General features: G+C 42.5%; 1 protein-coding gene across 1 annotated transcript; it reads right to left on the minus strand.

The window, feature by feature from the left end:
• Positions 1-7965: 7965 nt before the first annotated feature.
• On the minus strand, positions 7966-9713 carry LOC137909523 (protein FAM177A1-like). The gene is made up of 5 exons (XM_068753989.1): positions 9648-9713; positions 9291-9521; positions 8687-8753; positions 8286-8383; positions 7966-8178 (listed from the first exon to the last, which is right to left on the minus strand). The coding sequence occupies exons 1-5, from the start codon at positions 9711-9713 to the stop codon at positions 7966-7968; spliced, it is 675 nt and encodes a 224-aa protein (XP_068610090.1).
• Between the last annotated feature and the right edge of the window lie 1581 nt (positions 9714-11294).

An 11294-nucleotide genomic window follows, 5' to 3' on the forward strand; every position in this document is an offset into this window, starting at 1 on the left:
CAAACCAGCTTAATCTCCTTGTCGGAGGGAACAATCAAATCCACATGCATCATATTCCTAATGGAAGAATATTACCTACAAAAAACAGAACTCTCCCGTGCTTCGGTTGGCAGGATTTTCCCACAGGTGTCCCGAATACACCACCATTGTTAGATTATAGATGTATGATAATTGTGTTTTGTAATTACAAACCATGCTGCGCACGGTGGCGACTCGTCAGCCATTTGTAAAACAGGTTTCATGTCTTTGTTCATGTTTTTTTTTCTTCTTCTTTTTTTGGCAGGAAATTGGCTCCCACTTAAATCCAACAACAAACAGCTCAGACAATGACTTTTAGCCTTTAGTGTGGAGCTATTTTCCAAACTGGGCATTTCAAAATACAAGTGCCGTTTCATTTGAAGAGGGTGGAGAGTTCAAGAAATTAGGTTTTAACGGCGTGCGAATCCTGCAGCAATATATATGCCCTAAGTGCAGCTCTGCAGAGGTGGCGGACGACCGCTGACCTCCAGTAGCACTGTTACTTAGAAGCAGCCTTCTGAAATCCCCCAAACTTTCCCTGCCGCCAAATTGTTCCTCCCCGCCGTCAAGATAATGGTCTTTTCAGGCCTCCCCATGATGCACGCTGGTGTGGCTCTGCTGCAGCTGGTGAGCCGGCTGCCTGATGACTGGCCCCCCAGCCGTGTCGTGTAACTGCATGATCGCTTTTCCAGGATAGAGCAGCGGGCAGTGCCGCACAGAAGACGCATGCCGAGCTGCGCCGACGGATGAGGAGGCTCTCTGGCCCAGATGTGTGCAGCAGTAGTCAGCCATGCAGGCACACATCTGCAATCATTTTAACCTACTGGGGGAATTCCTCTCTCGCTGCACGTCTCCGTATAGTTTGTCCCGCTGAAGCCTCAACTTGGCGGGAATGAGTCGGTTGACTGCCTCCCCTTGTTCTTCCTCTCATATTTCCTCCCTGTGTGTCATGAACTGGTTCCCTACGGACAAACAAGCTGGTACGGTAGCAACTCCAGAAAGCGTGGGATCCTTTGTCTGGAGGACACTTAAAGGGCCAAGTGTTCCTGTAAATACACTGCAGAGGAGACCAGGCACACATTTGGCTGAAAGGCTGCATTTAGCAACAGGGATCTTGAACGCACCTCAGCGCACATCCTCACATTTAAAAAGAAAGTGATGCAGCAATATTAGCAACAAGTGTACGTACTCCGAAGGCCGCAGGGTTCCCATAAGAACTTCAGAATTTAAATTACTGATTCAATTGTTTTTTTTTTGTTTTTTTACACAGCTGGTAAGCGGAGTTAAATTTATCAAAGGGATAAAAATATCTATTGTTTTCTGCGTGGGTTTGTCCGAGTAGAACAATAGAGGGGAGTTTCCTCTTTTCCAGGATGTCCTGAGATTTCCTCGTGTATTTTGAAACGTGGGGACATGAAGTTGTGATTGACACCAGAGGACACGACGTTCTTCACATTCTGTTCTTTCTCCGGGGACAGAAGCTGCCAAACCAGCCTTTCTGTTTTTAATGAGATTATGTTGTACATGTGTACGCATGTGCATGCATGTGTGTGTGTGTGCGTGTGTTGTGTCTTTTATGTTGTATTTGCAGTTTGTTGTGCAGCCCATAAATAGGCAAAAAAAAAATCAGTCAGTGCAGCTTTGAATTCTTGACTTTGCTTTAATTATCTGTATTATTAAAGTTATGCCTTCAACAGGTGTTTAGTTACATTGTTTAATAGCACACTCCTTAGTGTAAAACAACAAACTGCCTAAATATAGATAATATAATGGTCACAAATTTTTAGATTTATTATTCATTTATCCATAATCGGCTTTGCAATTTTAATGAAACCTGTCGCAGCAACAAAAGATGATACACAACTTTGTGTTACCTTTTACGTAGCTTAAAACGCTGCTCCTGATTACATGTTCATAAACATAACCTAATTATTATTATTATTATTATTATTATTATTATTAAGGGTTATATTGTTCAACAAGTGGACAGAATATTCTCCAACAGCGGCCAAGTGATTAGTTTCCCTTTTCATGTCCAATCTGTTATCAATATTGCTTTTCTATATGTTCATGCTGCCTGTCAGTGATCTGTAGAGTAGGGTCCCTATTCTGTGCTGTTTGTCATTGACGTAGAAAGGCGGCTGACATATTGACTGCTTCCTAATGTCGGAGCCTCGTTCTCGCTGCTCGCCGTGCCGTATCTGAGGACCCGAGCGGCAGCGTTGGACGTCCTGCTCAGAGGAAAGTACCCAACGTTTACGTCTGGACCTCAGCGGCCTTCGCAGCGCTCCGCTCCACCCATGGACGAAGGAGAGGATGTTTCACTACCGTTTTGTTCTGACCAACAGTTACATAAGCCATTCTGAAGGAGGGAGCAGGCCTCCACCCAGCAAAAACAAAAAAACACACACACCCTGACCAGTCACTGCTACTTATTCCAACTGGAAATGACATTTAAGATGTGGCCCACGTCTACGGCGGCTTGTTTGTGATGGCAAACGTTTAGCTATTACCTAATTGCATAAAGCATGCTGTGTTTCCCCCCAACCGTTTAGAAGAGGGCCGGGGAAACGTTCACAAGGAAGGGCCAAATTGTAATTTAGTAAAGACTTAATTGAAAAGAACTGGCTCCTATTTTCTGGAAAGTTGCAGAGACGTGTAAAAGGCTTCGACCTTTCACACGTCGTAGCGTAACACCCAGACTGAGCAACAATTGACTACAGCTGACTTTAATGGATCATTTTACAACACTTTCGGTGGATTCACACATTGTTGTTGTTGTTTTTGTCTCTGTGTTGTCACATTTCTTTAGGGTTGCTTATTTTTTATTTGCTGTTATTTTATGTTTATTTTGTAGTTCTTTGTTTTGTTTATCTGTAGTCATTTTATTTCTTAAATTATTTGTTTTGGATTGTTTTTGTATATTTTATGTTTCTGTTTGGTCACTTTAGGTTTAATTGTAGAAGCCTTGCATCTCTGAGTCCATTTAAATTCAAATTATGATTCTTTTTTTTTTACCCAGTTTGAAGTACATCAAGCGTTTTGTAAATTATGTTTGTGTTTGTGAGACTTTGATCATCAATTAGTTACTTATGTTTGTTCATCAAAAATCTGTTTTTTCTCAGGGACATGTCCGGATGAGAAGAACGTAAGAGGAAGCGATTAAAGACGTCATATCCACTAGTTGATGATTGACGAGCGCTTGAGTCATAATGTGTTTGACAATCAGAGGAAACCTGATAAGGATTCGATACTGTCAGGTATCTGTTAATCTGTGCTGACTCAGACATTCCATGCACCTTGTGGACATGCATTTCTGCACATTACAAACAAACACACTTAAAGATAGGGGTTTTAAATTACGCTGAATTCACATTGAACTCCATGTACAATATCAAGTATCACGAGGAAATCTTTCTAATTACTGTACATATAATTTTTTGTTAAAAAAAGAATGTATTCTCTATTTATTAATTTTATTGAAAAGAACAATGTTCCATTGTAAGGGACAGACTTATTGAGAAATAAACTAACACAATGAAACAAAATAATTTCAGGTCAAGAAAAACAGAGAACATAGGGTATATATTCACACTTTTTATTCTTATTGGCGTTTATATATATATATATCAAAAGACATAAAAAAAAATAAGTAAAAGTGTTACATCAAAGTATTTAGAATGATGGCACCTTTGGCCAAAATAAAAGACATGAAATACTGACAAAATTATACTCCTCTATTAATATTCTCTTTTTATTTTTCTCACAGAAAGTGCTCTCATCCTGTGTTCGTTTAAAGCCGTGAAATTCCCTGTTTTATCTTTTTATTTTATTTGTACTTTTAACCAAAAACAACTTGATCAATGCATGAGCAGAAGCTGCAGCATAGGGGGCCTGAGGTTCACAGGCCATGCTGCCTTTGTATTGTCAGTGTAGCAGCCACCTGTATGAGGAAACTTGCAGCTAAGACATGAGGCAGCTAGTGCCAGGGACTTTCCACTGCTCAGTGTGTGTTCATGTGCTGGTTCTTCTTTAACAGACAAACACTTTGTGAACTGCAAGACATGCTTTAACGGAGGAGCATTAATGCAAATGTGAGGGAAACAATAATTGTGCACAAAGAGTATTTTCCATGCACATTGAAAATAAACATTTCTGTGTGTGTATGAAGAGGAAATGCAATTATGGTTTTAAACTCTCCCATTCTGCACGTTGGCGTTACGCGATCTGCAAACTGTGGATGAAATATGATGCTAATGCTACAAAATGTTTCATTGAGAATAATAATAAACATATATAAAAAAATGGTATCATGCGTGCAAACATTCAGAAAAAGAATGCCGTGCTCTGTAGCAAAGCCATCCACAAACTCCCATATGACACTTTGCCCCAGAGGGCTGTGATGTTTTATCGCTGGCTGCCATTCCAGAATGACAGTCCTGCCCCCCCCCCCCTCGAGGCTTTTTCTCAGCCCGTGCTTTAAAGCTGTAGCCCACGGAGGAAGCAAATGGCTAAGGGGGTGAGACAGGAGAACAGTATTGGAAATCCCCTTCCCTCTTTAGGCCTGCCTTGTCTTAGACACACCGGCCCCTTGGAGGCCCACATCAAAGGGGCTGCTGCTGTTCTCATCATCATCATCATCATCCCTCCTTCTCGTCTTTCTATATGTCTGCCCCTTTGCTTCACCTTTGCTCTGTTTCCACGTGGGTCTCTCTGAGCGCTGACATGCAGCTTGCACTCGTACCTGCCGACAAGGAAGAAGGACACTTCAGCAGGATGGTATTTATGAGTGACTAACTTGCACATACACCCAGATGAATAATACAACGATGCATCAGAAAAACCCTGACACAAGTGGGAAGTCAGGTGTGGCGAGGAATCTGAACTTATATGGCAAGAGGTTTCGTGAAAATTCTGGCCAAACTGGTCTCCCCAGAATGTTAAAAATATGCCTCCTGTCCCCACACATACTAGTCAGGCATGTTTTCAGCATGAGACACCACGGGACACACATATGGACAAACACCAGGGGATAGACGCATGGAAGAGTTCAATTCGCATGCAGACACACAATCTTGCATCCCAGTGACTGTTTGTGCGGCTAAAACCAGTAAACACTAAGCAACAAGGAATGGCTTTGTGAATTCTCAACTCTGGATTTTCCCTCTTAATCACAGATTGCCTGATGACTGCTCCATGTCTCATGTGTCCCAGAAGGAAGCTGCTGGATAGATAGTCAGCCGCCGCTCTGCTGCAGCACTGCGCTACTGTTCAGGCTATCAGGAACCCATAAATCAGCTGAAGCATTGTCCCACATAATCAGATACAACGTTTAAAACAAAAAAAAAAACCCACCAACAAGCTTTTTATTATATTAAATTTGACTGTGTTACATTTTTATTATGCCCCCCCCCCCCCTCCAGATTTGTTTTATTCCCACATTGCTGATATGCAATGTGGGAATAAACTGTTCTAGAATCTTTCGCCTCAAAATGAATGCATTTTCTGTCGTTGTTTTGAACTGGCCAGCGATAACCCTGTTTCAGCTCTACTGCGCTGCTAAATCTAGCAGCACCCTCTATTGGATGAAAAAGGAACAGCAGCAGATTGCCCTTTTTACACACTTCACCAAAAGCCAAATAAATGCACTCTTCAGACAACTTAAAAAGGAAGAGGGAAAAACAACGAAGACATAATGGCTAGATTCTTTAATACAAAAAAAAAAGAATACAAAATGAAGTTGAGGGCAGAGGTCACCTTGAGAAACACCGACTGCATCCTATTACTAATAATGACATCATTAATAATGCTGATTTTTATGCATTAAATGTGGACGCAGCAAATTCCTCTTTTTGGGCTAACACGACTGAAAATTAACATAAAATTGGGTGCGCAGGATGTTCAAGGGAGAAGAGAGAGGCTGGCAGAGGAAAACAACAACAAAGTGACAGAATATATGTAGATTAAAGAGGGAAAAGTCCCTCCTTGTTGTCAGTGGACAATTGCTGCCTCTGTTTTTGTCTGCCTAAACTACAGTGTGAGTCATTTTCATGGCTTATTGGCTGAAACTTGGACTGACTTTAGGATGTGGCGACAAAACGGCAGCACTACTGTCGAACACAGCTGCTTGTATGGGCCGTGTGAAACAAGATATGATCAGAATTCAGACAGATTCATGAAATGTTTATGCACAGTTAACTATACAGTCATTTAGATTTGTAAATATGCAGTGAATACATTTGAATAAGCAAATATTTTCATATATTCTCATTGCTCTTAAGATGCCCCTCATGACGCACACGCACACGCACACACACACGCACATTCTGACAGTGGGCGTTATTGTCTGTCGGGCTGGGTGCTGTGTGAGGCGTCCCTGTTTTGCCTGGAATCGCTTCTCAACGTGACCATGAGAGATGAGCCGTCTCATCACGCCGTTACCATAGTGACACGGTGCAGCATGTAAGCAGCCGATGGAGCGAGGCCGCAACAAAATCCGGCACAGTAATTTAAAAGAACACAAGTTCATTCCTCTCCTTGGAAACACTGAATTCACCTGGTACGTCAGTGTGGGAGGGTTTTGTGCTTTTTATCGGGGGGGGGGGCATGAACCCAACATGACCCCCCCCCCTTTGCATGCTGTTTTTTAACTTTGGTCATGACATTCTTCCCGTTCGTTGTGTGTGTGTGTCAGAATCGTCGAGGACGTGGAGGTCATTCTGGATCTGTCCTTACTTCAGAATGGACACACTGTCCAGCAGGAGGACGAGGTCTCTGACCTCAGAGAGCTGCATGATGGAACACAAGGCCCTTTATTACCAGTGACAAAGACAATCACTCACACAACTCAACGCCGTAGCAGCGAGCAAGACTAAACGGAACATCTGCCAACACTGAAGCAGGAAAAAAAAATATTTAAAAAAAGATTTGACAGATGACAGACAGCATTTTTTAAATGCTGATATATTTCCTGAAAAAGGAGACATGGGACAAAAAGTAAAAGACAATTATCATGATTTTATTAATACATAATTAGTGCAGTGTTACCAAATCAATAGAAAAAGGCTTCCAGTCTTTTGCCAGTTAAATAAATACATAAAATATAAAAAACTGTTCTCAGAAGTCTCCCTCCAAACTCAAGAGTAACAATGTTCACCGCCGTTATGAAAGGCAGACGCACCTAATCTACCCTTCCCATAGTAGACAAGGCAGATTAGAAGAGCAACGCAGCAACACCCAAAGGCCAGTCGGTCTTTAGGTCTGTGGGCGATTTCGTAAGTTGCGTTAAATCTCCTCGTTGGAAGTGATCTGAGCGTAATGAGCAAAAAAATCCACCGAAGTAACAAATAAACCCAACAGCAGACGCAGGAGTGTTAAAACGTCCAGCTCGTTGGTGCAAGTGTATCAGGAACGCACCATTCGCTCGGGGTTCGGACCAAACAGCGGTTAGTGTGCATCAAATATTAGAAAGGCCAGAACTTACTCTCACAGACATTTTGCATCGTTCCCAATCGTGCGTGTGTGTGTGTGTGTGTGTGTCGTCCACGTCTGCCACTGATTGTGTCGTTCTGGCAGTTAAGGCACAGGAGAGCAACATTTGACCTTCACTCTGCAGCAACTGATGATGATGCAATAGCTGCTGCGTAAAAATAAAATAAAAAAAAACAGCTAACTGAGCTACGCGTTGACAGACAAACGGACACACGACGCAACACTTTCTGGCCCATATATAATATTCTTGCTCATATTGAAGTATCCTCTTGAGTTGCTACTCTGTTTGCAGCGGGACAGGCAGGAGTCCCACCGCCATCTTCCTCGCCAGACGAGCACAACACAGCGTCCATCACACGGCGCGTCAGACACAAAATCAATCTGTGCTTAGTGAAACGAGACGGTGTTCTTTCTCTATCAGACAGATAGAAGCGTGGCGGACATTTCTACGCATGGTTAGGTTGCCGTGACGATCGCAGGGACGACGACGGTGCTCGAAGGCGTCGGCTTTTCATTCTCCATCTGATAGGTCGCGTCGGGGCGAGCGGCGGCCTCCTCCGGTGGCGAAGCCACAGCGATGGCTTCTTCTTCATCTTCCTGAGAGCAAAACTGCTGGAAGGATCGCTCCGCTTCCTCCGACAGACGGTTCTCCTCCTTCTCCTCCTCTCTCTGAAAGGACAAAAGAATTACATTCGCTGGTAAACAAAAATGCAAAATCAACAACAACAAAAACAAAACAAAACACACCACCAGATATCTGTAAAAGCTCAACATGCCTCTTTCTTCATCCTGTAGTATTCATCAATCGCGTACTGATATTTGGCTGATGTTATTCCGAAGAATGAGGCCATCCTCTCCCCCAGGTAGTCACAGGCTGGAAGAGAAAGGAAGCGACTTAATCTGGAGATGATAACAGGCAAAATCCAGATTTATTGATGCAGCAAAATTCTTGGATGACAAAAAAAGGCAATACTGAAGTGAAATTGTATGTTGAGTGTTTTGGGTTTAATTACAGCAGCATCACATGCTTTGAATGAATTACACGCAGCCTCAGTGACACAAGATTATTTTAGATTATATAGATTGATACGATTCTTCCTCCAGCAGTGGGCGGGTCTGACATGACAGAGATCCAGGCTCCCTCTGGATGTGAACACACGATTGATAATGAACAAACCTGAAACGGTGGAGGTCGCAGCTCTCCACACGTGGAACCAGACGTACGGACCCCAGGTCAGCCTTGACTGAAACACAAAAGGTGTTCCGGTAAAGCAGGGGTCCCCGACCTTTCGCATTCGTTACCGGGCCGCACAGAAAGAATACATCATTTATATCATTTCTGTTGTATTGATTATTAGAGTCCGACAGGTGTTTTATTTTGAAAAGCGACCAGACTTTTTTTCCATTCGCCTGCCTTGGTCAAAATAAACCCGCAAACTAACCAATGTGAGTAAAAACAAACGCCAAGAAAAGAACGCTTCCTTCAAAGGACAGAAGCAAATATTGAGAGCACAACTTCAACAAATGTGCTCGTTATGGTGAGTAAATATTGGTGTAATCATCGTTTAAATAGTTATTACAAGTTTATAAAATGAACTTCAGGGCTTACATTTAGATTTCTCTTTTTTAATTTAACCTTGGTGAAATTCCCCGGCATGAAACCGGTCGGTCCGCGGCAGGACGAAGGTTTGGGGGCCCCTGGGCTAAGGGGCCACGTTTATGTTTGTAGCGCGCTACATTTATGTTGGCGATCCCTTGTGTTGCACCCACATCCTTCTCACCCTCACCGCATCAACAGTGGGGGACAGTAGATCTGTCCACTCCGGCTCCTCGTCCTCTCCCTCCTCCTCGTCGGTGCTGTACTCCTCCATCGTCTCCCCGCTGGAGAAATGGATGACCCTGCGTGGAGCCTTCTCCTTCTCCTTCTCCTTCTCCCTCTGCTGCTGCTCTTTCTTGTGCAGCTCCCCCAGCTCCACCGTCTCAAAGCGTTTTCCCAGGTGAGGGCTCCGAGCCTGGGGGGGGGGGGGCAAACAGGCAGACATGACGAGGGACAACCAGCTGAAGATGCTGGGTGACATTAGCCACATTAGCCACATTAGCCACATTAGTGAAACGATAAAAAAAAGCCGTTCACCGACCTGGACGTCCATTCTCGGTCCTACCGACACGCTGACGTTCGTGAGATACAGAGATACGTCGGCCATGGTCGCCGTCTTCTCCTGATCTCTGGGTGGATGCTGCGTTTAAAACAACGCCCCTCCTCCGCTACGTCAGACCCGGAAGTGCCAAACGTGCTCACGTTACGTTACGTCACGTTTTGATTTATTTATGTTTGTTTTATTGCATGTAAAAGTATACAACAAAGAGAGTCTTGCGTATACAAAACAGTAACTTAATGACGTAAGAGGAGAAGACAAATTCAATAAAGATAAAGAAAAATACATATTTTTTTTTGGAAATGGCACAAAAGTCTTGTAAAAAAAAAAAAAAAGAAAACTAAGCAAGAAATTGATGATATGTAATCTTTCACACTGATAGAGAGACCAAGAAAAGCAGGGTAATTTATTTTGGAATTTTGATTTATGAATGTAATATTTGGTAATAATAATAATAAAATGTATTAAATCGAACTCCGAAGTAAGGTTTTTATCATGGTTTAGATTTTCCCATTTCAGTTTAAAATCATGGTAAATAAACTTTGAATGGTTTACTCCAAACTAATTTAGTCTGAGGGCAAAAGCAAAACAAGTATAAATGTTTCTCTTTGATCTCCACAAAAGGTACAGTTCACAGCAAAATATTTGTTATGCTAATTAGTTGGGTAAAACCTGTGAAGCTCATATATGTAATTAATCTGCACCAAATAAAGTGGAAAATTTCAGTTCAGTTTAGTTACTAGTTACTATTTTACTTATTACATTGATTTATTACTACGTCTTTTGAAGTAGAGTCCTTCACCATCATCCGTGAATGGAGTCATAAAGCCAGCCACATCTTCACCGCTAGATGTCAGTAGAATGCCGTCACATGCAGAAGTAAACGCCGAGGCATGCGCGTCTGTGACTGGGCACTGGGCAGTGAATTATGAGTGTGAATCCTGGTATCTCCAAATCACCAGCAGAAACCATTATATCCAGACTTTAATCAATTTCCACTCTTTAGTTACCTGCTCTCATCTTCAAAAGAGAGATATTCCTGGAGGCCGCAAGCTGTGGAACTCACTCTCCAACTCGTTTGTGGTCAGATGTAAAAAAAATGTAGAGTCTCTCCATTGAAAATGCAACTGCAAAAAGACTTCACACAAATGTTTGCTTGAAGTCCATAAGTAAATCTGCTAACCCTTTACATTAATTATCAGCCAAATGAGGCTTCCTCGCCTGAAAGAACCCTGAATATCCGCAAATGTATTGTCTATTAACCTTTTCTAGGGCAATTAAACTTGAGTACTTTCAAGATTTACAGCATTACCCCTCTCATCTGTTTTATTTGGGCTGGTCCAAAACAGAAGTTGTACAGCATTTCTTACCCCCATTGGCTCAGTTGCTTTTCTCTTGAACAACTGGCAATGGCATTTAAGCAGGCTATTTGTAATCAGTCACACAAATGCCCAGGTCAGCTGTTTATTGGACAAAACATTATTAATCTTGAGCTGTCAAAAATTATGGATTTCTCTAAAGGGTAAATTCAGAAGCACAAGGATGCATCGGTTTTGCCTTATGGGAAAAGGTTACTTGCTAACACACGACGTCGCACGCCACTGAACTTTGAAAAGCTGCAGGTCAAGA

This window comes from Brachionichthys hirsutus, chromosome 20 (assembly GCF_040956055.1).
Source record: "Brachionichthys hirsutus isolate HB-005 chromosome 20, CSIRO-AGI_Bhir_v1, whole genome shotgun sequence".
NCBI lineage: Eukaryota > Metazoa > Chordata > Actinopteri > Lophiiformes > Brachionichthyidae > Brachionichthys > Brachionichthys hirsutus.

Coding starts and splice junctions, on each gene's coding strand:
- LOC137909523 (XM_068753989.1), bottom strand. CDS start 9,713: ATGGCCGACGTATCTCTGTATCTCACGAACGTCAGCGTGTCGGTAGGA. Junction 9,522..9,647: donor GACCGAGAATGGACGTCCAG/GTCGGTGAACGG, acceptor CCCCCCCCCCAG/GCTCGGAGCCCTCACCTGGG. Junction 8,179..8,285: donor ACTACAGGATGAAGAAAGAG/GCATGTTGAGCT, acceptor TTGTCCTTTCAG/AGAGAGGAGGAGAAGGAGGA.